Here is a 27,980-nt window from a genome sequence, read left to right as displayed (position 1 = left end):
TTGGCCATCTCTCTTTCCTTACCATCAACCTAATTCCCTTAAATAAGACACGAAAGACATGACATTCTCTGGCTCCTAAGCTAAAAATCACCTGGAGACAAGCTTGACACTGAAAAAATTCTCATGGCAAACAATTCATCCACTTGTGCCAATAAACTCTGCTTGCAGTTAATCCAGAATTCTTTTGATGACTATAGAGCAACCCATAATTATACTATTTGGATTGAGGTTATGGCCAAAAAATACCTTCTGAAAACCCAAAAGAATCGACAACCTTGATGCATCTAATCAAAGAATCATCTGAGATGAAGGAAAAATATGGAAATAATAGTCTTACCCGCTTTCCTATAGCCCTTGAACTTTTTTTACCCTAACTAGCTATGTAAAGATTGTAAAAAATATAATAAAAAATGAAAACAAGAAAAAAAAAACAAAGCATCATCTTGATTTGGCTTAGGAAAGTATTACAATTTAATTTTTGCCAAGGCAAATGTTAAATTTAAACAATAATTTGAACGCAAAAGTTTCTAGAACTTTGTTGAGTAATAGAAAGAAAAAGCCATTATATTTTTTATTTCTATAAAATTGTTGGGCCTGGCGTGGTAGCCTAGTTTTTTTTTTTTTTTTTTTTTTTGCTGTCCACTTTATTTATACAGAAACAGCCTGGTGTTTCTAAAGTCCTCGCCTTGCACACAGTGGGATCCCATATGGGTGCTGGTTCTAATCCCAGAGGCCCCACTCCCCATCCAGCTCCCTGCTTGTGGCCTGGGAAAGCAGTCGAGGACGTCACAGAGCCGTGGGACCCTGCACTTGTGTGGGAGACCTGGCAGAATCTCCTGGCTCCTGGCTTCAGATTGGCTCAGCTCCAGCCATTGTGGCCACTTGGGGAGTGAATCAGCAGACTGAAGATCTTCTCTGTACATGTGCTTTTCCAATAAAAATAAATTAAAAAAAAAAATTGTTACTTAGATCTACAAAGGACTTACAATGGTTCAGAGGGTAAACTAGCTAAATTGTACTCTGTAACTTACAACTGATAAACAATGGTTGAATTTCTTTTGTTTTCCTTTTATTTAATTTTTAATTTTTATTTTTTTAAATAATGATTACATGGTTGATCTGGGAATGGTTGAATTTCTACTTTTGATTCAAATGTCCTATATTACAGTTTCCTCTGCCCTGAACTCCCCCACCCTTTCGCTATGGGCTGGCCTCACTCCCAGGCCTGATCTGTGCCCTGAGCACCTGCATGGCGAAGCGAGGCGGCAGCCCCTGGGGAAAGACGGTCCTCACGTCCTGGAGAGGAAGGCTGTAGTGCTGAGCCTCCTGCTGCTCCCCATGCTTGGCCTGGAAAAGACAAACACCAACAAGTGAAACGGGCACACAAAGTGACAACAACAATGCAAAGTGGATGGAAAAACCTCTCACAGACACGGGAAGGGTAGCTTGCATCTTCTTCTTTTCTTTTTTTTTTTTTTAAGATTTATTCATTTTATTACAGCCGGATATACACAGAGGAGGAGAGACAGAGAGGAAGATCTTCCATCCGATGATTCACTCCCCAAGTGAGCCGCAACGGGCCGGTGCGCGCCGATCCGAAGCCGGGAACCTGGAACCTCTTCCAGGTCTCCCACGCGAGTGCAGTGTCCCAATGCATTGGGCCATCCTTGACTGCTTTCCCAGGCCACGAGCAGGGAGGTGGATGGGAAGTGGAGCTGCCAGGATTAGATCCGGCGCCCATATGGGATCCTGGGGCTTTCAAGGTGAGGACTTCAGCCGCTAGGCCACGCCGCCGGGCCCCATCTTCTTCTTTTCTAAAGATTAATTTATTTTTATTGGAAAGGCAGATAGACATAAAGAGAGAAGAAGACAGAGAGCAAGATCTTCCGTCTGCTTATTCCCCAACAGCCGGAGCTGAGCTGATCCAAAGACAGGAGCGAAGAGGTCACCCACGTGGGCACAGGGTTCCAAGGCTTTGGGCCGACCTCGACTGCTTTCCCAGGCCACAAGCAGGGAGCTGGATGGCAAGTGGGACCGCGGGATTCAAACTGGTGCCCATATGGGATCCTGGCGTGCACAAGGCGAGGACTTTTACTGCTAGGCTATCGCTCTGGGCTCTGCTTCTTAGATAAAAATGCTCGCTGCTGTCCCCAATTCCAGTATATTGTATTTACTATAAGGGTGATGGTTTGAAGGGTAAACCCTGTGGCTTAGCACCATGTGTGGCAATAACAGCTCATTCTTGCCATCTGGACTTTTCTGTGCTGCACACAGACTCTCCCGTGATTAGATCATTCACATGCTATTTCCATAGAAACCCCCGAGGAACTGGTAGATAAAGGGATGACAATTACAGATGAAGTTGAATGGCATTTCACTGATTTCCTTCATTTATTCTATATCACTTTTTGCTTATGAAAAACAGGTGAATGCTAGAGGCATATTTAAAATACATGCTTCTGAGACTTTTATTTTGTTTTTTTTCCCCACAGCAACATTAAGATGGGAAGACTTAGTATGAGAACAAGGACAAAGGGGCCTGGCGCAGTGGCCTAGCGGCTAAAGTCCTCGCCTTGAACACACCAGGATCTCACATGGGCGCCAGTTCTAATCCCAGCAGCCCCGCTTCACATCCAGTTCCTTGCTTGTGGACTGGTAAAGCAGTTGAGGACGGCCCAAAACCTTGGGACCCTGCACCTGCATGGGAGACCCAGAAGAGGATCTGGGCTCCTGGATTAGGATCGGCGCATGTTTGGCCATTGCAGTCACTTGGGGAGTGAATCATCGGATGGAAGATATTTCTGTCTCTTTTCCTCTCTCTACATGTCTACTAGCACATGAGAGAGGCAGCACCATGTTTGGGGACCTGGACCCCGCAGCGATCCTGTAAGTGCTGCTCTTTTCACAAAAAAAGCATGTTAGCTTTCGCTCTCCTGGACACTAGAAAATCAACCTGCCAAGCTAGGATGCAGCATTACAAAATGATGAGGAAGTCGGGGGTCTGTACCTGCCTTACTGTGTGATCTGGGGCAAGCATTTTTTTTTCCTTTTTTCATCTCTTTCGTATTTTTAAAGACTTGTTTGTTTATTTCAAAGGCAGAGTTAACAGAGAGACAATTAAAGAGGGTGCTCCCATCTCAGATGGATGTTCACTCCACAAATGACTGCGATGGCCTGAGCTGGGCCAGGATGATGCAAGAAGCTTCTTTATGGGTCTCCCAGGTGGGTGCAGGGGCCTAAGGACCCGGACCATCTTCTGCTGCCTTACCAGGCACAAGAGTACGGAGCTGGATTGGAAATGGAGCAGCCGGGACTCTAAGCAATGTCCACATGGGATGCAGGGACTCAAGGACTGGAGCCATCATGTTGCCCTTCAGGATGCACATCAGGAGGGTGGATTCAACTGCACAGCAGCCGGAACTTAAGCCAGGTTCTTTGACAAGGGATAGGGGCATGCTGAGTGGTGGCTTAACCTGCTGTGCTACAATATGCAGCTTTTCTCTGTTCAGCAATTCTGGGCACTAGGAGAGCTCCCCAGGACAGCTGACATCCGAGCAGATGTGGGCTGACCCGGGTGCGTTAGTGACTACAGAACAGAGAGAGGTCAGAAGGGACCTGGGTACCAGGGTGCTACCTCGGGCACACCATCATCTGACTACACGAAATATGTTTAGTGTCTCTACGTTTCAGCTTTCCTGATATGTAAAGTGAAGACAGCCACACCATGGAGAAGATCTGAAAAGGCCCACAGACATACTAGCAACTCACCGGATCACTTTCGTTGGTGCGGCAAATAGCTCTGGGACTTTCAACTGGAACCTGGTCATCTAGGTGGGCAGCAATGTTCCGGGATGCGCAGGTCCCCACATGCACCATACGCCCAGGTTCTATCTGTAGAAGAAACTACTTCAGTGTTTTGGGAATTATCAACGTTGCTTTAAGATATTTTAATTAAGTAGTTCTTAAAAGAATTTAAAAACATTTATTTGAAACAAAAAGTAACAGAGGGAGAGACATCTTCCACCTGCTAGTCTGCTTCCTGAACGGCAGCATGAGCCAGGGCTGGGCTCGACAAAAGCCAGGAGCTGCATCCTGGTCTTCCACATCCCTGGTAGAGGCCCAAGTACTTGGGCCATCATCTGCTGCCTTCCCAGGCTCATTAATAGAAAGCTGGATGTGAAGGTGGAACAGGTGGGACTTGAATTCTGTCACAAGCCGATTAACCCTTTGTGCCATATTGTTGGTCTAGCTTTTACAATGTTTTTTAAAAAAACACTTATTTATGGGCCCGTCACGGTAGCCTAGAAGCTAAAATCTTCGCCTTGAACACACCAGGATCCCATATGGGTGCCGATTCTAATCCCAGTGGCCCTGCTTCCATCCAGCTCCCTGCTTGTGGTCTGGGAAAGCAGTCGAGGACGGCCCAAAGCCTTGGGACCCTGCACCGGCAATGGGAACCCTGGAAGAAGCTTCTGGTTCCTGGCTTCAGATTGGCACAGCTCTGGTCATTGCAGCTACTTGGGGAGTGAATCATGGGATGGAAGGTTTTCCTCTGTCTCTCCTCTGTAAATCTGATTTTCCAATAAAAAAAAATAAATCATTAAAAAAAAAATTTGTTTCAGAGGCAGATGGAGACAAGACAGAAGCTGGAGGCCCAGCCCTTGGTCAGCATCCCCCACAGGGGTGGGAAGAATCCAGCACCTTGACACATCGTATTGCCTCCCAGGGTCTGCATCGGAGGCAGGGTGGGGCAGGAGCCCAAACCAGGTACACAGTGTAGGTACTTCAATACAGGACATGGGCATCCTGACCGCTGTCTCCCTGCTGGGCCAGGGTCCACCTCTCCTCTCTGGGAGGCTTTCTTTGCTCGCTCTAACACGATGATGACAGTCATGTCTGTGCAGGGAACTATGTCAGTAACACACATTTAAATTTTTATGTGAAAAGTGTTTGTGGTGTTTTTAAGTCACTAAGTCCAATGACATTGCTGAGTCTATGAATTTTTTGTGTGTGCGTGTGTTTTGTGTGTTTATGTGCCATTTATTAGAAAAGTCAGATACACAGAGGAGAGACAGAAGAAGATCTTTGGCCTGCTGATTCACTCCCCAAGTGGCTGCAATGGCCACAGCTGAGCCGATCCGAAGCCAGGAGCCAGGAGCCTCTTCCTGGTCTCCCACGTGGGTGCAGGGTTCCAATGCTTTGGGCCGTATTCAACTGCTTTCCCAGGCCACAAGCAGGGAGCTGGGTGGGAAGTGGGGCTGCCAGGATACCAATAGGCACCCATGACAGATTCTCGTGCTTATATGGAGAGGACTTTAGCCGCTAGGCTATTGCGCTGGGCCCTGAATCTATGAATTTAAAGCAGCAGGTATACTGCCATAAGGGCTCTGTCCCGTTCAGAACAAACAATTGTGCTAAAGACTACTTACAACCACTAACAGCTAAAGGAGGAAATTTCTTTTGATGCACTTGCCCACAGTGATGAAAGGTTGTTAATACTGTACAATTCTCAGCTCTCCTGTGATGACAACCACTTCAACTACTGGGAAATTAGTGTAATGTTCCTCATTACTTGACAGTTATAATTATATCCATAGCCTGCTTGCTGTTCTGGCCCTAGAGTGTAGACTTTCCCTAGAGAAAAGTGACAAAGGAGTAAGTAACGCGTCAAGCTGATTGGAAGTCACCATGCTACAGGCAACTCAGAGGCAAGGGACAAGGGGAGGGAAGCGAAAGTGAGATTTCAGGAGAAAAATCTGGGAAGATGATAAGTAGAGAGCCCCAAAATTGAGCTTAAGGACAAAAGACGTCCTCCTGGGAATGTATACGAGGGAGTGGCGCAAGGCCTAGGCACCCCTGCACCCATGAGGGAGACCCAGAAGAGGCTCCTGCCTCCCAGTTTCAGATCAGCTAAGCTCTGACCACTGCAGCCATTTGGGGAATGAGCCAGAAGATGCAAGCTCTTTCTGTGCCACCTTCTCTCTGTAAATCTGCCTTTCCAATGAAAATAAAGGAATCACACACACACAAAAAATTAGAGTCCAGTGTGGTAGCCTAGTGACTAAATCTTAGCTTTACATCTGCTGGGATCCCATATTGGCACTGGTTCATATCTTGGTTGCTCCACTTTCTTTCTTTCTTTCTTTCTTTTTTTTTTTTTTAAGATTTTATTATTATTGGAAAGCCAGATATACAGAGAGGAGGAGAGACAGAGAGGAAGATCTTCCATCCGATGTTTCACTCCCCAAGTGAGCCGCAACGGGCCGGTGCGCGCCAATCCGAAGCCGGGAACCTGGAACCTCTTCCGGGTCTCCCACGCGGGTGCAGGGTCCCAAAGCCTTGGGCCATCCTTGACTGCTTTCCCAGGCCACAAGCAGGGAGCTGGATGGGAAGTGGAGCAGCCGGGATTAGAACTGGCACCCATATGGGATTCCAGGGCGTTCAAAGCGAGGACTTTAGCCGCTAGGCCACGCTGCCGTGCCCGGTTGCTGCACTTTCCATCCAGCTCCCTTCTTGAGACCTGGGAAAGCAGCCAAGGACGACCCAAAGCATTGTCACCCTGTACACATGTGGGAGACCTGGAAGAAGATCCTGGCTCCTGGCTTCGGATCAGTTCAGCATCGGCCATTGTGGATCCCTGGGGATTGAACCAGTGGAAGGAAAATCTTTCTCTCTGCATCTTCTCTGTGTATCTGCTTTTCCAATAACAATGTAAATGCCTATGGACTGCACTGGCACGGGTGTACACTGGGACAGTGGAGCGACAGATTGGGCTTGACTCTTGACCCCACTGGTACTCATGAGCCAGGTTGGGGATAGAACAGGCCAGACTAGGTCTTGACTTCCCCTGAACTATGTGAAAGCTGTGTGTGGGTGCGGACCAGGTATCATTGGCTGCCAACACCCAACCACAAGAACCAGAATGGGTGTGGCCAGATGAGCAAGACCACTGTTCTTGTCAGGACAGGAGGTGGACAAAGTCAGCCTGGGCCAACGACCCACCGGTGTGCATGAGAACTGACACTGGGAGGAGACTCGATGGAGGAGCTTGGGAAACTCCTTCACTGGGACATACTCCCTGTAGGTGAACTCAAGAAGCAAGACAAGGAACAGCCCAGACCATGCCAGGTCACAATACGCACCAACATACATGTGGGTCAGGTCTGGGGACAGACCAGTCTGGGCAGCACATTATAGCCACTGGTAGATCTGAGAACCAGGACAGGTGGCAGGAGGAGCCAGATTGGGCTGCAACACCAGCCAGTTTACATTAGGACTGGGACAGCAATTAGGCTGGGCTGAGATAGGCTGCAGCACCCACCAGCAGGAGCTGGAACGGGGGCAGACTAGACTAGGCCAGGCTGCGTAGTACGATTGTGGATGCTGAGGTGAGGCGAGTCATGCCAGCCTGGCCCAGTGGGGACCAGGTATGTGAGTCCACAGACAGGTAATGTGGCTCAGGTCCTGGGGCTCATAAGTGTGGTGGGGGATTCAGGGGTGGGTGGGGTGGAGGATGGAACCTCACATTGGCTCTGGTTAGTATCCTGGTGGCCCCGCTTCCCATCCAATTCCCTACTCGTGCCATGGGAAAGCAGTCGAGGATGGCCCGGGATCTTGGGACCGTGAACCTGCGTGGGAGAACCGGAAGAAGTTCTGGGCCTCTGCCTTCTGGTTTCGGACCAGTGCAGCCCTGACCATTGCTGCAGCTTGGGGAGTGAATTAGTGAATGGAGGATCTTCCTCTCTGTTTATTTTCTGTGTTTGTAATATAAATAAATAAATCTTAAAAAAAAAAGAAACACAAGAACAGCAAGAAATAGAGTAAAATACACACACACACGTGTGCACACACACACACGTCACTTAGAATTCAGAAGTCAGGGTTTGGTATCTCAGCATAGCAGCCTGAAGAACACACTTAGTTACAACTTACTAAAGGAAAACTATCATCTGGCCTCAACAAGCCAAACACAAATTAAAAATATTCAAGGGCCACATGGTGGCGCTACTTTTCCAGTAAATCAATGGCTTTAGTTAGGCTTTTTGTAGCAAATGGATTCCTTTTTAAGAGTGTTAAAAATGGTACCACCCAGCTCGTTTCTTGCTTCCAGGGAAAACAACCATATGTACAATTGCCTCTGCACAGTTCCAGAATGAACATCATAGTTCCAGAACAGATAACATTCATAGGCCAATCTTGCTTATCCTGAACCAAACTAGGCACTCCACAAACTTCTCATCCACATTTCTCTACCGTCAGCTTCAGGCCGTTTGTTCTTGTCTGGTATTAAGGAAGAAGAAACTTCAGCCTTGGAATATGACCAGTTGGGGCGAAAATTCGCCCACGTCTTGATCCTTTTTTTAAAAAAGATTTTATTTTACTTGAGTTGCAAATAGAAAGTGAGAGATCTTCCATTTGCTCTATCATTCCTTAAGTGGCTGCAACCACCACAGCTAGGCTGGAAGGAAGTCAGGAGCCAGAAGCTTCTTCCTGGTCTCCCATGCAGGTACAGGGGTCTAAGCACATGGGCCATCATATGATGGTTTCCCTGGCTATTAGGAGGGAGCTGGATCGCAAGTGAAGCAGCTGGGCCTCAAAATGGCACCCACGTGGGATGCCGGCAATACAGGCAGACAATCAGAATTTTTTTAAATTAAAGTTCTTATCACCATGCTGGCCCTCTGATCCTTGCTTTTACACCATTTATACATGCGGTAATTTACAGATAGGGTCCTACCTCCCCCCGCAAGATCTTTTATTTACTTATTTTGAAGATTTATTATTTTCATTGCAAAGTGAGACAGAGAGGAAGATCTTTTGTCAGCTGGTTCACTCCCCCAGTGATTGCAACAGCTGGTGTTGTTCAGATCCGAAGCCAGGAACTTGTTCCAGGTCTCCCACAAGGGTGCAGGATGGGAGGCAGGGCTGCTGGAATTAAAACTGGCGCCCACATGGGATACTAGCGCATTCAAGGTGAGAACTTTAGCCACTAGGCCACCACGCCGGGCCCTATTTATTTATTTTAAAAGCAGAGTTAGAGAAGAGACAGCCAGGCAGATCTTCTATCTGCTGATTTACTCCCCAAATGGCAGCAATAGTCAAGGTGGGTCAGGTATAATCTAGAAGTCAAGACCTTCATTCTGGTCTCCCATGTGGGTGGGCCATTTTCTGCTGTTTTCTCAAGTACATTAGCATGGAGCTGTAAGTGCAACAAGTGGTGCTCACATGAGATGCTGGCATCATAGCTCAATAGCTCAATAGCTAAACAGCTGTGCCACAATGACAGTCCCACATACAGGATTTCCTTTTTCCTCAAAGAAAAGACAAAGGTACACACAGACAGACACAGAGAGAGAGAGACACATGGAGAGAGCTCTTCCATGTGCTGATTCAATCACATGGTAAATTCTCAAGTATAACTATTCTGAGACCTAATACTGGAAAATTTGAGGGCAGCTGGGAGGGAAACAGATGGGTAGAAATGCAACTGTGACTGCTTTTTTTTTTTAATTAAAGTTTTAATTATTTTTGCGTCCGACTCAATAGCCTAGTGACTAAGTCCTCACCTTGTACGCACCAGGACCCTTTTTGGGCACCAGTTCATGTCCTGGCAGCTCTGCTTCCCAACCAGCTCCCTGCTTGTGGCCTGGGAAAGCAGTTGAAGATGGCCAAAAGCCTTGGGACACTGCACGTGCATGGGAGACCCAGAAGAAGCTCCTGGCTGTGGACTGGCTCAGCTCTGGTTGTTGGGGCCATTGGGAGTAAAGCAGCTGATGGAAAAATCTTTCTGTCTCTCCTCTCTGTAAATCTGACTTTCCAATAAAAATAAATTAGGCAGATTTTCAGAGACAGGGAGACACAAAACATCTTATATCTTCTGGTTTACTCTCCAAATGGCTGCACGGCTGGAGCTAGATCGATCTGAAGCCATGAGCCAGGAGCTTTTTCCAGTTCTCCCACATGAGTGCAAGGTCCCAAGGACTTTTGGCTATCCATTAATGCTTTTCCATGCCACAAAGAGGGAACTGGATGGAAAGTGAAGGCACGGGACATGAACCAGTGCCCATGGGATGTTGGTGCTTGAAGGTGGAACACTAAGCAGTTAAGCCAGAGTGCCAGCTCAGTAACTGTTCTGTTGAGGGTAAAGTTGAAATACTAGTCAGCACAGTTTTCTAGAGCTTTAGATTTTGGATATAGTAACTCTATCGAAAAACAAGAAATCCACCTAAATGAAGTCTGCATAGAGTAATCAGGTCTGGGGCCCAGCGTGATAGCGTAGTGGTTAAGGTCCTCGCCTTGAACGCACAGCGTGATAGCGTAGTGGTTAAGGTCCTCGCCTTGAACGCACCCGGAAACCGTATCAGCGCCGGTTTATATCCCGGCAGCCCTGCTTCCCATCCAGCTTCCAGCCTGTGGCCTGGGAAAGCAGTCGAGGATGGCCCAAAGCCTTGGGACCCTGCACCTGCGTGTGGAAGACCTGCGAGGAAGCTCCTGGCTCCTGGCTTTGGATATGCTCAGCACCAGCCATTGCAGCCGCTTGGGAAATGAACCATTGGAAGGAGGTTCTTCCTCTCTGTCTCTCCTCCTCTCTGTATATCTGACTTTTCAATAAAAAGAAATAAACCATTAAAGCAAAAAAAGCAGTTACAGGTCCGTTCCAACTCACCTTGTGGACCCTGCAGGCAAGCCTTGCTATTCCTTGCAACATTGTCCTCGTACTCCTAAGAAAAGTGAAAAGATATTTGTGACATTTAAAAGTGACAATGGACTAACATTTAGAATATAAAATGCCTAAAAACTGATAACCAAAAATTAAAACATAATAAGCCTTTCACAAGAAAAGGACATAAACAGTTACTAAACTAGGTAAGTATTTACAACCTTATGCAGAGGGAGGGGAAAGTAAAGTATTAAAATCTGGCAATAGGAAATGTTAAAAAAGGCTGTGGGGCACTAGGAACTTCACACTGTTAGTGGATATGTACATATGAATATCTTGGGTAGGAAATTTTGTATTATCTTTGCCAAGTTGGAAATGTACATTTCAATGACCCGATTAATCTCCTTGATACTTATTCTGGAAAAGCACGTATGTAGGTACACTGGAAAATAAATACAAAGATATTTGAAAAAGTCTGAATGCACCTCAAATCGATTTGCAAAACCCAGTGGTAATGGCTTTCGTATCTACACATAGTTATCACGAAGTTTAATTTATGAATCAGGCACAGTAAAGGATTAACAATAAGAACACTTATCAATTATAGCAATTCACAACAAAATTTATATGAATATGGCCTCTCTCTCTATATATATACATATATTTTAAAGATTTATTTTTATTGCAAAGTCAGATATATATAGAGGAGGAGAGACAGAGAGGAAGATCTTCCATCCAATGATTCACTCCCCAAGTGACTGCAACGGGTGTTGCTGAGCCGATCCGAAGCCAAGAGCCAGGAACTTCCTCCAGGTCTCCCACACAGGTGCTGGGTCCCAAGGCCTGGGTCATCCTCAACTGCCCTCCCAGGCCACAAGCAGGGAGCTGGATGGGAAGTGGAGCTGCCGGGATTAGAACCGGTGCCCATATGGGATCCTGGGCGTTCAAGGTGAGGGCTTTAATTGCTAGGCCACTGTACCGGGCCCTCTGAAAATATTTTTAAAGCTAATTAATTCGAAACGCAGAGGAAGGCAGAATGCGGGGAGGGAGAGGGAGAGGGAGAGAGAGAGAGAAAGTAAGTCTTGCGTCTGTAGGTTTATTTCCCAGATAGCTGCAACAGCAAGGGTTCGGCCAGGCTGAAGCCAGGAGCCTGGGATTCCACGAAGGTCTCCCATGAACGTGGTAGAGGCTAAGCTCTCAGGTCAGCCTCTGTTGCTTTCCCAGGTATGTTAGCACGGAGCTGGGTCAGAAGTGGAGCAGCAAGAAGTGACCCAGTGCTCTGATGGGGTGCCAGTTTCGCAGATCTCTCACTCTCTCAGAATGTGCTCATATGGGGCTGGCACTGTCTGAAGGCCTGGCATCCTATGTCTGAATGCAAGCTCGACTGTTGGGTGCTCAGCTCCCTGCTAATGTGCCTGGGAAAGCAGCAGAAGTTGGCCGAAGTGCTTGGGTCCCTGCTTTAAGTTGGCCCAGCCGTGGCTGTCGCAGCAATTTGGTTAGTGAACCCAATGGATGGAAATTTTTTTTCTGTCCCTCCTTGTCATTGTACTTTTCAACAAATAAAATAAATCTAATAAGCAACAAGACAAAGCCTTAATGTATTTTCACTTTTTTCCTCTATGGTTTCTCCTGGGAAATTCTGCATTGTCAGCATCACTTCTTCAAGCTTGGGTCCATCACTACTTGGAAACCCAAGCACTGCAATATAGTGACTATCAGTTTGATGACAGAGGCGGTTAACAGGTGACTACTGGAGGTGCCGGACAACAGGATGACTCATGATCCAGCTGAGACAAAGCGCTGCGGAGCAAAGCATGGAATTTCACTGCACTGATGAGACAACAATGTGAAGCTCAAAATCTGTGAATCCTTTATCTCTGTAATTGTAATATTTTTAAATTAAGGTAAATGAAATCTAGAATCCAAAAACACAGGTAAGGAAGAACCACTATACTGCAACGCAATTTTCAATAGCCAGTAATGATGGAATAACTAAAAATGATATATTTAGGAAATGTATTACTTCATTTTGACTATTTTCTTTCTCTTTTAAAACATTTATATGAAAAGCAGTACAGTGGAAAATCAGTGGATACCATAAGCAGGCTAGACCACAATAGCAGCATACCTGCATTATGTGCAAACGAGCAGCTCTGGAAGCATCTCTGGGTGGGGGGAGGCACACACAGAGTTTTAAACATTTATTTTTTATTTTTATTGGAAAGTCAGATATACAGAGAGGAGGAGAGACGGACAGGAAGATCTTCTGTCCGCTGGTTCACTCCCCAAGTGGCCACAATGGCTGGAGATGCGCCGATCCGAAGCCAGGAGCTTCTTCCAGGTCTCCCATGCCGGTGCAGGGTCCCAAGGCTTTGGGCCATCTTCGACTGTTTTCCCAGGCCACAGGTAAGGAACTGAATGGAAGTGGGGCTGCCAGGATTAGAACCGGTGCCCATATGGGATCCTGGCCCGAGCAAGGCGAGGACTTTAGCCTCTAGGCTACAGCACTGGGCCTAGATGATTGACTTTTTTGTTCTGATTTTAACAAACATTTATTTTGATTTGAAAGGAAGAGAGGGGGAGAGTTACAATGGAAAGGGGGGGTGGAGAGAGTATGTTTCTACGCCTGCGAAAATCAGGTCTGGGCCAGGCCAATCACAGTGGCCAAAAACTTCATCTGGGTCCCCCCCTCCCCCCGCATGGGGAGTGGGCAGGAACCCAACTATTTATGCCTTCATCAGCTGCCTTCCTTGGCACATTCGCAGGGGGCTGGAACCACATTATACCTATACCTTATATATACAAGACTGTGCACAGAAGGAAGCCTGCCATACTGCAGGCCTCCTTTGCTGTATGTGAAAACCAGAAGTCTAAAGCACTTACTTCCAGACTAGGGCTGCTGAACACTAACTAGTGCTATGAATGTCCTCATGATCAGAAAAATAAGAAATGCTGCATTGATCAATTTGAAAGACTTTGAGGAAAACTATGAGAAAGACTCCACTTTTTAAAAAAGATTTTATTTTTATTTGAAAGGTAGATTTTAGAGAGGAGAGTGCTTTTCTATGCCCTGGTTTATTCCCCAAAAGATCATAACATGGGCCCAGCGGTGTGGCCTAAAGTCCTCGCCTTGAATGCGCTGGGATCCCATATGGGCGCTGCTTCTAATCCTGGCAGCTCCACTTCCCATCCAGCTCCCTGCTTGTGGACTGGGAAAGCAGTCGAGGACGGCTGAAAGCCTTGGGACCCTGCACCCGCGTGGGAGACCTGGAAGAGGTTCCAGGTTCCCGGCTTTGGATCAGCGCAGCACCGACTGTTGCAGTCACTTGGGGAGTGAATCATTGGACGGAAGATATTCCTCTCTGTCTCTCCTCCTCTCTGTACATCTGACTTTGTAACAAAAATAAATAAATCTTTTTTTTTTTTAGTTTATTTTATTCTTTATTTGCTTCCAATGTTTGTTGGCATTTTCCCAATGAGTTTTTTTTTGTTTTTTATATATATTTTTATTATATTATTTATGTATCTGAGGTGAAGGGGGATATTGAGGGAGAATCCCCACCCAGTCTCCCACCCGCCCAAGGTCCCAGATGTGGGGCATGCTGAGATACTTGCTCAAGTGGTCTTAATAGTCCTCCAGTTATGGATCGCTGCCAGTCACATCCCTCCCAGCTCGATTAGGTCATTGAAGAAGCCACTGATTGTTACAGTCCATCATGGAGTCTTCGATTGCCCAGTATTTCGCTGCCCAACGTTTAGCTGAGGTGGTTGATTGACCTGTTCCGTCCTTCGTCTTCTCCTAGCCAGGGCTCTGAGTCCAGCAGTTCGATTGGGGAGATCACCAAAGAGACTTAGAGGTATTCCCAGATCAGATTCCCGCATGTTCCAGCTAGCACCGGTTCCGGCACAGTCCATCGCCACAATCAGTTGGTGGTTGCAATCGCTGGGCTCGCTCCGTTCTCAGTCCCGACTTGCACTGGAACCAAGAGTGTTGCAGTCCAGCCTGGTTCTGCCCAGCACGCACTCGACTCTTTCATCAACCAGTGGGGTCTGCAGCTCCAGCTAAGCTGACTCTAGCCACTAGGCAGGAGCTTCTAGATCTCCTGTCTGCAGGTGCCCAAGGACCTGAGCCACCCACACTGTTTTCCCAAGTCATAAGTAGGGAACAGGATCAGAAGTGGAGGAACGGGCCTGACACGGTGGCCTAGTGGCTAGGGTCCTTGACTTATATACCCTGGATGCCATGTGGGTGTGGTTCACATTCTGGTAGCCTGCTTACCATCCAGCTTCCTGCTTGTGTCCTGAGAAAGCAGTTGAGGACGGCCCAAGGTATTGGGACCCTGCACCCGTGTGGGAGACCGGAAGAAGCTCCTGGCTTCAGGTTGGTTCAGCTCTGGCTGTTCTGGTCACTTCAGGGGGATGAATCAGAATCAGCAGATGGATGGTGGATCTTCCTCTCTGTCTCTCCTCTTCTCTGTATAGATATACAGATAAAAGTAAAAAAATGAAAAATAAAAAAAGAAGTGGAGGAGCTGGGATATGAACAAATACCCATATAGGATTCTAGTACTGCAGGCAGAGAATCAGCCTACTATGCCACTGCGCTAGCCTCAAAGAGACTTCATTTAACTACTCTTTTCCAAGTTTACTAGGCTATGGAATCCTTTTACTGCAAATCAGCACTGTCACTGTTCCCCTAGAACATAGTGGAGGTGCTGCTATTAAGGCATTAAGTAGTGGCCCTCAGCATGCTTTACTCTGTCACAGGCTGCTTTTTATCTATTTTCTTTTGTTTTATCATATGCCTCATTTTAGGCAACTTCCTCCTCTCCCCAACCTGGTACTTAATGCAATCATGCAGCAAGCAGCTAAGACAGCAGGCCTGAGATTGTTATCTTTAGAAAGCCACCTGCAAGGCTCGCCCTTGGCTGGTGCCTGGGAACTTGGAATGTTGAAAGGGTTAATAGTGGGTGGCAGTGTCTAAAGTGCTTATATAAATCTGGTTTATATGGAATATCTTTGACGTCTGGAATTCTGACGCATGCTAAGCAGATGATGCCCCCTATAGCCAGGCACCCAATAAAAAACCTTGGCCACCCTGTCAGTAACAAGTTTCACTGGAAGACAAGCTTTAAAAATTTTTATTTATTAATTTTATTTGAAAGCTATAGCTACAGTAACAGAAGGAAAGACACAGAGAGAAATCTTCCACTAGTTCATTCTCCAAATGGCCACAATGGCCGCAGCTCCGCTGGTTTGCAGCCAGAAACCATGAGCTTCCTCTGGGTCTGGCACGTGGATATAGCAGCCTAATGCTTTGGTGGGCCTCCACTGCTTTCCCAGGTCATAAGCAGGGAGCTCCATCAGACATGCAGGTCCAGGACTTGACTGGGCACCCATAGGGGATGCAGGATGTACCACCAATAGGCGGAACAGGTGGAGGCTTAACCTGTGCAATGGTGCCAGCTCTGGATGACAACATGCTGTTACATCATTCATGACTGGAGGGATTAAGGGTGTCCTGTGTGACATCACTGGGAAATTACTGCTGAACACCTGCAGTCAGTTTCCCACAGACCCTAGCTTGTGCTGACCTTGGCATCCTTTCATTGCATCCAGTCCAACTCTAAGCTGGTTTTCTGAGCCCACTCATCAAGTCACAGAAGCCTTGGGGTTCTATGGGTAGAATCCACAACCATGAACACAAGCACCTGGTGACACTCAATATCACCTGACAATTATTACCAGATACCCATCTCTGAATTTCCTTAACCTCAATTCTTCCTAACCCTTCCCCACTTAATCTACCTCAATTCCTATACCTTTAGCATTACCTCCACTGATCTCTCACCAGCTAACCTTTTTTTTTTTTTTGGTTGCAATTCTAATTCTGTTATCTCCCAAAACAATCTTTAATTTAACTACTCTCCAAATAGTCCCCATAATATCCAGTGTGCCCAACTGTGTGCCCCAGCTCTTTCCCATGCTTCCTGGCATATCTTGCACTAGGGAAAAACTGCCAACTCTGGAAGGGGACAAAGCCCTGAAGAGCAAAATAATCAATGACATAGATTAGAAAGTTACTTCTTATGGGTACCTGTAGAGTTATTATTCTTGGCTCTGTTATAGACACTATAGGACGCATTCATCTTGTATCAAATTATAACACAGTTCAAACATCCTCTAGAATTAACTGTCTGCAATCCATTTTCTCCAACGAAAACTTTTAATTAAAATCATTCCAGACTAACAGCTTTTAAGATATAGGGAGCAGTTCTGTGGTATGGCATGTTGAGCTTCTACTTGTGGTACCAACATCCCATATGGACACTGGTTTGAGCCCCAGCTGCTCCACTTCTGATTCAGCTCTCTGCTTTTGGCCTAGGAAAGCAGCGAAGGATGGCTTAGGTCCGTGGGACCCTGCACACGTGTGGGAGACCAGGAATAAGATCCTGGCTTCCAACTAGCTCAGTTCTAGATGTAGTGGCCATCTGGGGAGTAAACCACACTGGATGGAAGAGTTTGTCTCTTTCAAATAAAAGTAAAAAAGAGGGCCCAGAGTGGTAGCCTAGTGGCTGAAGTCCTCACCTTGCCATTATGAGCACCGATTTGTATCTCAGTGGACCCTCTTCTCATCCAGCTCCCTGCTTGTGGCCTTGGAAAGCAGTCGAGGATGGTCCAAAGCCTTGGGACCCTGCACCTATATGGGAGACCCAGAAGAGGTTCTGGGCTCCTGGCTTCAGATCAGCTCAGCTCCGGCTTTTGCGGCCACTTGGGGAATGAACCAATGGATGGAAGATCTTCCCCTCTGCCTTTCCTCTCTATATATCTGACTATCCAATAAAAATAAATAAAATCTTAAAAAAGTAAAAAAGAATATATAGTCTTACATATAAAAGAAACTTTAAGAAAAACCAATAGATATCTTACAAATGTTTTATTTACTATCTGAAAAGCAGAAAGACACAGAGAAAGCTTCCATTTGCTGACTCATTCGTCTACAACAGAAGCTGGACCATGGTGAAGCCAAGGGCTTGGAACTTCTACACTGGGGGTAAGGACTCACATTCCTGGCTGTCTTCTGCTGCTCTCTGGGCCCATCAGGGGAAAACTGGAGCAAAAACAGAGCAGTTGCAACTCAATCTCAAGTACTACGATGTGAGGTATGGATATCCTGAGTGGCAGCTTGAGCATTGGCACTATAATATCATTTCCTCTCCACTTCTTCTTCTTCTTCTTTTTGTAATTAATTTTATTGGAAAGGTAGATTTACAGAGAGGAGGAGAGAGAAAGATCTTCGATCTGCTGGTTCACTCCCCAAGTGGCCAAAACGGCTGGACTGACCTGACTCAAAGGCAGCAGTCAGGAGCCAGGAGCTCAGCATTACCAGTCATTATGAATATGCAAATACAGAAAGCAACACCACTTTACACACAAAAATGACTAAAATCAAAAGGACAAACAACAGCAAGTGCTGAGGCATCTGAAAAAAAAAAACAGAATCCTCACACATTGCTACTGGGATTGTAAAATGATGCAGCTACTCTGGAAAAAGTTAGCAGTTCCTCAAACAGTAAAACATGAAGTCACCATGTGACTCAGCGTTCCCACCCTCAGTTATGTAAGAAAAATGAAATCATGTGTGTACACAAAACATGTGCCCAAGTACTCATAGCAGCATTATTCACCATAGCCAGAAAGCAAGAACTAATTGAATATCCCTCAACTTATGAATGCATAAACATAATATGGTATAGCTATACAACAGAATATTACTTGTCAATAAAAGATAAACAATTCTTGGGCCCGGCGCGATGGCCTAGCAGCTAAAGTCCTCACCTTCAATGTACCAGGATCCCATATGGGCGCCGGTTCTAATCCCGGCAGCCCCATTCCCATCCATCTCCCTGCTTGCAGCCACTTGGGGAGTGAACCATCAGACGGAAGATCTTCCTCTCTGCCTTTCTTCCTCTCTGTGTATCTGATTGTCCAATAAAAATAAATAAATCTTTAAAAAAGAAAGAAAAAAATACAATCCCAGGGCTGACACTATGATGCAGCAGGTAAAGCCATCGCCTGTGATGCCAGCATCCCATTTGGGCACCAGTTCCTGCCATAGGTGCTCCACTTTCCAGTTGCCTGCTAATGGCCTTAGAAGAGCAGTGAAAGATGCCCATGTGACTGTACCCTTACCACCTATGCGGGAGACCTGAATAAAGCTCCTGGCCCCTGATTTCAGCTCGGTATAGCCCTGGCTATTGTGGCCATCTGGGGTGCGAAACAGCACATGGAAAATACATCTCTCCCCCAGCCCTCTCATTCAAATAAATCAAAAATTTGCTTTTAAATATAAAGAAGAAATAAAGTTCTATAATATGAATGAAACAAACACAAAATAAAAGCAGGTAGTCACAAAAGATGACATATAGTATAATAGAATTATATGAAATATCCAGGAGTTTCTTATCAATTGATTAGTAACTGTCAGAGGCTGAGAGTTTGCCGCTCCATGGCTTTTTTTTTACAGGTAATAAAAATTCTTTAAAATTAGATAGCAGGAATAGATGTACAATTCTGTGATTATACTCTGAGGGTGAATGCTTGAAAGGTTGCTTGGAGGCAGAGGGTGACAGTATGTGCTCCCATCTCCTGTTCAATCCTGAAAGCCCACAGCAGGTGACGCTCAGAGCAAGGAAGCCAAGCCAGGGCACCCACATGGCGGCGCAGGATGGGGTGGGGCGGCGGAAATCCAATCGCTTGAGCCAGCACTGCTGTTGCCCAGGTCTGAATCAGCAGGAAGCTGGAGTCTAAGGTTGGAGCTGGGAATTGAAACCAGGTACTGCTCCAGAGAAGAGTTATCAGCTACATGAATTGTATCTCAATAAAGTTGTTAATTTAAAGAGTTGTTTGTTAGCCACACAAAAAGAATAGCAACAGGAACAAAATGTACATGGGTTAACCAATATGTATCAACAACAACACACACACACTTTATTGTCCCCAAATCCTCTGGAGTTCTATAGTGGCTACTGCTGTGTAACTAAGTCTCCTAAAACTTAGTGGGCTAAAGTGTTAACTGTCACTGCTGGCAACTTTACAGGTATGGGTAGGCTGGTGACTTGTTTTGCTTTGGGCTGGTCTAGGCTGGCCTAAGCTGGCATGGTTGACTTTGCTCTACCCTGCCTCCCATCTTCCTGGAGGGTGGCAGATGCTTGCTCTCAAGGCAATGGCACAAGGCCAAGACAGTTGAGTAGTTTCAGGTTACTAGAAATCTAAGCTGTGTAGCAGGACAGTAACACTTCTGCCACATTCTCCTGCAGCCCCATCCAGAAAAGTGCATATATCAAAGTAGGAACAGGCTTCTCTATGGAAAGAGTGACGAAAATCACACAATTACTGATATATGGGAAACCACTGTGCAATCAGAATATGGTCAAGTCTGCACTAAACACAGAAAAACTGCGGCTTGTACTCCCAATATTTTCTGACATCAGATGAGTGGGTTCTCCACACCAAACAATTCTCAACTATAACTAGCAGGAGCTTAGGCTGTCCACACTTCTAACTTGGTTATCAGGGATTCCCACAATGCCTTGAAGTCTGACAATTTGCTAAAATGACACAAGGGACTCAAGAACACTTCACTTGAGTTTATAATAAAGGGTTTTATATAGTGTACAAATGAACACTAAAGTGAACAGATGAAGAGGCGCGTAGGGTAAGGGCCAGTCTCCACTGCAGAAGCCTTTAGCCCCATGGAGTCTAGGGCGCAATCCCACCCTTTGGAGGTGTTCACTGACCCAGAAGCTCTCTAGAGTTGACAGTTCAGATTTTCTATGACGCCATCATCAGGCAGGTATAACTGATCATTAATTCAATCTCCAGCCCTACATTCTCTGGGTAGGGAAGCGGAGCTGGAATATCCAAGCTTCTAAGCATGGCTTGGACTTTGTGGTTACCAGCCTCCATCAGGTCATTTCACGAACGGTTCCAGTCACTTGGATGGGGGTGGAGATTCCTATATGCAGCTCTATCATACAGGAATCACAAGATGTTTAGGAGCTGTGTCAGGAATCAGGGCCAAGAACAAGTGATATTTCTTTAACAATATTATTAACTTTTTAAAAAGACTGATTTATTCTTATTGTAAACACAGTATCTACAGAGAAGCAGAGACAGAAAGATCTTCCATCCACTGGTAAACTCCCCAAATGGCTGCATCGGCCAGAGCTAAGCTGATTCATAGATAAGAGTTGGGAGTTCTCTTGGGCCCGGCGGCATGGCCTAGTGGCTAAAGTCCTCGCCTTGAAAGCCCCGGGATCCCATATGGGTGCCGGTTCTAATCCCAGCAGCTCCACTTCCCATCCAGCTCCCTGCTTGTGGCCTGGGAAAGCAGTCGAGGACGGCCCAAGGCCTTGGGATCCTGCACCTGTGTGGGAGACCCAGAAGAGATTCCTGGTTCCTGGCTTCGGATCGGTGCGCACTGGCCGTTGCGGCTCACTTGGGGAGTGAAACATCGGATGGAAGATCTTCCTCTCTGTCTCTCCTCCTCTCTGTATACCTGGCTTTGTAATAAAATAAATAAATCTTCAAAAAAAAAAAAAGAGTTGGGAGCCCTCTCTAGGTCTCCTATGTGGGTGCAGGGACCCAGTCCTTTGGGCCATATCCTGCTTCTTGCCTAAACCACAAGCAGCTGGATGGGAAGTGGAGCAGCCAGAGATAGGAGCAAGCACTGATGAGGGATCCCTGCGTTTGAGGGAGGAGGATTAGCTAACGAGCCACTGCGCCAGGCCCTTAGATTATTTGAGAAGCAGAGAGACTGGCAGAGAGCTTCCATTTGTTGGTTCATTCCCCAAATGGCCAGTGGGGAGAGGGTGGGCTCAAGTCTGCAGCTGAGAACTCAATCCAGGTCTTTGGTGCCGGTGGCAGGAACGCAACCACGTGAGCCATCACGGCTGTTTCCAAGGACAGCCACGGCAGGAAGCTACAGTCAGTCAAGAGTCAGAGCCGGTGTCAGATGCAGACACCCCGACATGGCATGCAAGCTCTCCGCCAGGTCTACATGTCTTATTAGGTCATACAAGGTTACTGAACTGCACCAAATGCCCACCATCATTTGAATAGTTCAACCAATTAAACATTTAGGACAGATTTTTCCAAAGAGCCAACAGACATGATACAAATAATGAAATCATACCGATCCTCTATTCTAGGAATTCACAAAACTTCTCATGGACAAAGCAAGAAGGAAGAAAACAAAAAGTAGTGATAAGCTTTCTGGGCTACAGGACATTCTGGACAATTCTTCAAAAAACTGAGCCTGGGGTCTAGGCTGTATGATAGATTCCTAAAGAATTCACAGAAGTGGAGTGTACACGCATGACTAAGGTTCAGTCTATAATTAAGAGGTCCAGTATTCCTGTATTATTAATTTACTGCAAGAAAGAAGACTCTCCAACCCACGGGCAACAACTAAAAGATGCAAAGCGACATATATATCTTGTTATCACTGATTTTTAAGATCTATTTATTTTTATTGGCAAGTCAGATATTCAGAGAGGAGGAGAGACAGAGAAGAAGACCTTCCATCCGATGATTCACTCCCCAAGCTGCCGCAATGGCTGGAGCTGAGCCAATCTGAAGCCAGGAGCCTGAAGCTTCCTCCGGGTCTCCCACGTGGGTGCAGGGTCCCAAGGCCTTGGGCCGTCCTCCACTGTTTTCCCAGGCCACAAGCAGAGAGCTGAATGGGAAGCAGGGCCACTGGAATCAGAAATGGTGCCCATATGGGATCCTGGTGTGTGCAAAGCGAGGATTTTAACCATTATGCTATTGCGCTGGGCCCATGTTATCACTGATGTTAAAAAAGGCAGAAGGGCCCGGTGCAATAGCCTAGTAGTTAAAATCCTTGCCTTGAATGTGCAGGGATCCCATGGGTGCAGGTTCTAATCTTGGTGGTCCTGCTTCCCATCCAGCTCCCTGCCGGGAGCCTGGGAACGCAGTCAAGGACGGCCCAAAGCCCTGGGACCCTGCACCCATGTGTGAGACCTGGAGGAAGCTCCTGGCTTCGGATTGGCTCAGCTCCTGCTATTGTGGCTACATGGGCAGTGAACCATCAGACAGAATATCTTCCTCTCTTTCTCTCCTCCTCTCTGTATATCCATACTTCCAATAAAGATATTTCTGCATGGGCAGAAAAACAGGAAAGTGCTGGTTTACTTTTTGAATTCTGAATCATAAAAAATTAATCAATAAAAGGCCAGTGAACCTTTTCCAAATAATAAGTATTTAGTATTAATTTCTATAAATACAGAAACTGCAGACATATTAAATTTTGGAGATGAGGACTGAGATTGAAACATAATAATTAGGAGCTATGGACTTGCATTGAAGTGTTATATGGCAGCATATCCACTTACACTGCTGATGAGAAATTTGACTTTGAAAGTAATGTGTGACAGTAAAAAAAAAAATCTAAAGATCAAGTTACTAGGACCTGGCACGGTAGCCTAGTGCGGGATCTCATACTGGCACCGGTTCTAATCCCGGCAGCCCTGCTTCCCATAATTAATTATGAAGAGGTGAGAATATGGTGACACAGCACGTTAATCCTCTGCCCTATGTTGCTAGCATCCCATATGTGCAGCAGTTCGTGTCCACTTCCCATCCACCTCCCTGCTTGTGGCCTGGGAAAGCAGTCGAGGACGGCCCAATGCTTTGGGACACTGCACCCGCGTGGGAGACCCGGAAGAGGTTCCTGGTTCCCGGCATCGGATCGGCGCACCGGCCGTTGCGGCTCACTTGGGGAGTGAAACATCGGATGGAAGATCTTCCTCTCTGTCTCTCCTCCTCTCTGTATATTCGGCTTTCCAATAATAATAAAATCTTTAAAAAAAAAAAAAAAGATCAAGTTACTGGACTTCTGTGATTCTAAGCTTCTTGAGTAGGAAATGTAGATATGATTATCTCTCTCAAAGTGGTGTTTATTATGATTGGGTAAAAAACACACGTTTTCTTCAGGTGATTTTCCACCAATGTTTTTTCTTTGTGGTTATTTAGGTATCCAACATTTGTTTCAGTATTTTCACGACTTGTTTTGCATTTGACTACGAAAGAACACAAACCAAATGCCAGACACAGTCCTTGCTCTTGGGACTTTACAAGTCACTCCCATAAATGAAGCAGTTAGAGATCAGTGTAAAAAGAGGGGTGGGGGGCCCGGCGGCGTGGCCTAGCGGCTAAAGTCCTCGCCTTGAAAGCCCCGGGATCCCATATGGGCGCCGGTTCTAGTCCCGGCAGCTCCACTTCCCATCCAGCTCCCTGCTTGTGGCCTGGGAAAGCAGTTGAGGACGGCCCAATGCATTGGGACACTGCACCCGCGTGGGAGACCCGGAAGAGGTTCCTGGTTCCCGGCTTCGGATCCACGTGCACCGGCCCATTGCGGCTCACTTGGGGAGTGAATCATCGGACGGAAGATCTTCCTCTCTGTCTCTCCTCTGTGTATATCTGGCTGTAATAAAATGAATAAATCTTAAAAAAAAAAAAAAAAAGAGGGGTGGGACTCGGTGAGGGAAAGTATATACTTTGAGGTCATTAAGGCTGATTTCCTCTGAACAAAATGGCACACCAAATCTGAGGCATAAATTGCAAGGGGGGATATTCAGGACTCTCCTTAAAATTTAGAGGTAGAATGGACTTGTAAGATCAATTAGTTCTGGAGTAATTTTTGAATTATTCCCAAGACTATTAAAGGGCCAGAGATGTGAAAGAAAGACCCAAATAGACCTTTCTCCTAATTTATTCTGCTTTACCTTAAAAACTGAAAATGACTAGATTCTATGCACTTTGAGGTTCTCTTTGGAAATTAACAGTCCATATTTCTCGTGAATCCAACCAAAAAGATCAGTGCCCAGTTTTAAGAAAGAAGTCTTTGGTAGCTACTGCGAGCTGACAGGCCCAGGGTTGCATCAGTCCCCGAATGATTTGGAAGGATGGGACACCTACAGACCTTACCGAAATTAACTGTCAGCTATAACGTGGTCCCCCTTTCGCCGCGCCTCCTTCATTATCTCATTTCAGGCATCAACCCTGAAGGCACATTCGGATCTCACTCATTTCTCCCTTCAGTTTGAAGTAACTCGCTGATGCACAGGACTAGGGAAACCAAGTCCGACGCGGACGTACACACGCGCGGTTTTTCACTAGAAAGGCAGGGTTCGAGGTTGCCTGAGGGGGGCTGAGGACGCAGCAAGCCACGAGGAGTGCTTGGAGGGCACCAAAACGCCGTACGCGGTCAGTGGTTTGAAATTCTCATCAGCAATGACAAACCCAAACCGGCGAGTCGGTTCTTCAGGGGTCCCGGTCGGGAGCCTTCCCCCCCACCCCCACGGGGAAGAGGTGCCGTTCGCGAAACTCACTCTCCCCACCACACGGCGATTCCGACCGAGCTCAGCCACCTTACCCCAAGGACGTCCCGTGACGGTGAACAGCAAGCCCCGGCCCGGGATCTCAGCTGCAGAGCGCCCGTCCCGAAACCGGGGGAAAAAAAAAGCTCAGGTCCTACGGCAGGAAGCGCCTTACCGCGCAGCCGCCGCGGCCTCCAACCGCCGGCCGGCAGAGGGGCGCTGGGCGGCCCACGACCGCCTCACGGCGCCCCGCGCGAGGCGACCGGAAGTGGGCCGCGGCGCCGCGACGCCGAACCCGGGGAGGTAGGTGGTGGCAGGGCTCCGCTGGCCACTCGCGGAATGCTCCGGAGTGACGGGCAGCTCTCCCCGCTCGGGGCCCGTCCTCTGCTCGCCCGCCCTGGCGGCTGACAGGAATGGAACGGCCCCGCGGCGGGGATTGTGGGAGGCGCACGCGCACGCGGTGGAGGGTGGGGGGGCAGAGGAGGCGGCGGCGGCCGTGGCGGCGGTTGGTGGCCGTGGGGGCGGGGAAGGGGGAGAGCAGGGAGGAGGAGGCGGCTCGGGCTCGCGCTGCCGAAGGTACGCGTGAGGGCCTACGCCACAGCCGGCTTGACAGGGGCCGAGAAGGAAAGGCGGGCCTCGCGAGCAGGCGCCTCGGAGCGAGCGCTCAAGGGCTGGCGGGCGCGCGGGGCGGCCGAAGGTTGGTGGTTGGTGGGAAGCCGCGAGCGACGAGCCGGGAGACGCTCGTACGCGTGTCGGAGGGCGTGCGCGCTCCGCGACCGGAATCGGCCGGGAGCGGGTAAGGAGAGGGAGCGGGCGAGGAGGGAGGAGTGGGAAGCGGGCGTGTGTGTGTCGGGGTGGGGGGAGGCACGGGGCGCCCTTCGCTCCCTCCTCCCGAGGAGCCGCCGCCGCCGCCGCCGCCATTTTGGGTTCGCTTTGCGGAGGGGGAGACGATCCCCGTCTCGGTGGCGGGACCCGCCTCCCCTCTGTTTCCACCCCCTCCCTCCCCACCGTGAACCCTACGCCTTTTCCCTTCTCGCTCTCCTCGCTCTCTCGCGCGTTTCCGCCAGTCGGCTTAGCCGCTGGCCGACTCCTGACGAGAGCGGGAGGGATCCGCTGTGGAGCCGGGGAAGCGGAGGCGCCTGGCGGCCACCCCCTGCCCCCCACCACACACACACACACACACACACACACACACACACACACACTCACACACTCACACACTCACACACTCACACACTCCCTCCTCCTCCTCTCCCCCACTTGTCTGCACTCATCGCTCTCGGCCTCGGCCTCTGACACGGTGAGTAGGACGGCTCGGGGCGGGCAAGGCCTCGGGGCCTAAGGAGCGCTCTTCCTGGGAAGCTACTGTCATCTCCCCGGAGCCGGAGCTCCGGGAGCGCGGCGGCGAGGATGGGGGAGGGGACAGCGGGGCAGGGGATCCTGAGCTTTGCGGGAAGTCCCTGCAGGCAGGCGGGGGTGCAGGGGGTGTCCCTGACAGGCTTGGGGGAGGGGGGCGGGAAAGGCAGCGAGTGGATGGGGAGTCCTCTGTGCCCCTGACAGGCTCTGACAGGCTCAGGATGGGAGCATCCCCCGTGGTCCAGCGTGCCTGTGTGTGTGTGTGTGTGTGTGTGTGTGTGTAAGGGGGTGAGCGTGGCGCCGAGCTGCTCCTCAGAGGGCAGCTGACCTGTGGAACGAGGTCTGTGAGTGGCCCCTGTCTGGTTGTGTGTAGGAACGACAGGCCCATCTCCGTGTGAGAAGTTGACTAAATGTCACTGGTTAGTTTGCACATGGAAAGAGATGTTTTTGGTCTAGAAGCCAGATGGCTTGTTGGTGCAGAGCGGCTGTGTTTGTAGGGATGGAAAGTGTTTCCGAAGAGTTTGCCGGGATTTGTGGATGTGTAGTGGAATTCCCCTCTGTGAGTTACTTAATTTTTTAAAAGCGGTGCTGCTATGGTGTGCGCAGGTTGATTGATGTAAGTGTTAGAGTGTTAGGGGTTAGAAGCACCGGGATGCTTGTTGGGTGAGAGCAGTGATGGTAGTACGTTATAGCTTACACAAGGCGTCCTCAGAAAGTTCTCGTAAACTGTGTGTTAGGAAGAAAGTATGATTTCAGAAATTGTTGCAGCAGGAGGAGAATCTCATAATTCCATTTTCCCATGAACTTCTCAAAGTACAATGCTGTGTATTGGGTTAAGAGACAGGGAGAAACTTAGCCTAGCCATTGCAGTCTGAAGAATAGTTAGTGCCTTTGAATGCAGTGACTTGTAGAAGGTATGAAGGGCCAAAACATCTTCAACAGGGTGAGTGCTACAAGAACATAAAGAATGGTAGGCCTTTCTGTTGACATGGATTTATGCGAATAACTTGTAGCAGAATAAAACTTTTTGTGTTCAGTCTCCTTGGGCTTCTATATCTCTGAGAATGGGAGAGTAGATGTTGTCTCACATTTTACCAAATAGGGAATTGAAGCTTAAAGGGAAAACTTTTCCAAGGTCATATGTTACATTGGTGACAAAGTTGGGAGTATTGATTTCTACTACTAATCCAGTAGTGTCTTCATACCATGGTGCAATCCCCATTGGCAACTGAGTGTCTTGAAAATATAGGGCCCCATGGTTGTATTTGGGAGACCAGTTTGTTAGAGATGTGTATGGAATGTAGGTTGCCGTTGCCAATCTGACCTAAATGATACTATTATTATGATTATATTCTTTTTTGTTTAAGGGGAAACAGCATTTTTCAAACTTGAACTTGTATGTTTGAGGGAGGGAAAGCTTTCAGAGTCCAGCTTGGACCAGAGAAGCTCTGTGGATGCTGATAGCTTACCTTTATGGGCGAAAGAATTCTATCATTCTTTCAACAGGTATTTCTGAATACTTATTCTGTAAATGATCCCCTGCTTTGGGGTTAGAATGGTTA

The 27,980-nt window shown here is 47.7% G+C and overlaps 2 protein-coding genes across 5 annotated transcripts in view; one reads left to right on the top strand and one right to left on the bottom strand.

Moving 5' to 3' along the window:
* DAP3 (death associated protein 3) overlaps positions 1 to 25,330 on the bottom strand; it is a 35,186-nt gene extending 9,856 nt beyond the window's left edge. Inside the window, exons 1-4 of the mRNA XM_004589011.4 lie at positions 25,119 to 25,330; positions 10,667 to 10,721; positions 3,769 to 3,891; positions 1,246 to 1,347 (exon numbers count right to left, since the gene is read on the bottom strand). Coding sequence (XP_004589068.2) covers positions 1,246 to 1,347; positions 3,769 to 3,891; positions 10,667 to 10,708 — 267 coding nt within the window. The 5' untranslated portion in view covers positions 10,709 to 10,721; positions 25,119 to 25,330. The remainder of the gene's footprint in view (positions 1 to 1,245; positions 1,348 to 3,768; positions 3,892 to 10,666; positions 10,722 to 25,118) is intronic.
* The window catches only part of ASH1L (ASH1 like histone lysine methyltransferase), a 213,223-nt gene continuing 210,489 nt past the window's right edge, over positions 25,247 to 27,980 (top strand). For 2 of the 4 annotated variants that reach the window (XM_058660398.1, XM_058660396.1), the window contains exon 1: positions 25,627 to 25,858. The gene's annotated coding sequence lies outside the window, so the exon portion shown is untranslated. Of the gene's footprint in view, positions 25,366 to 25,626; positions 25,859 to 25,897; positions 26,363 to 27,980 lie in introns of those variants that run through there. The other 2 variants (XM_004589010.3, XM_058660397.1) reach the window with 2 other exon arrangements.

Source organism: Ochotona princeps, chromosome 2 (genome assembly GCF_030435755.1).
Source record: "Ochotona princeps isolate mOchPri1 chromosome 2, mOchPri1.hap1, whole genome shotgun sequence".
Lineage (NCBI taxonomy): Eukaryota > Metazoa > Chordata > Mammalia > Lagomorpha > Ochotonidae > Ochotona > Ochotona princeps.
The sequence above is the reverse complement of the archived record's forward strand: the minus strand, read 5'-3'. Positions and strand labels throughout refer to the sequence as shown.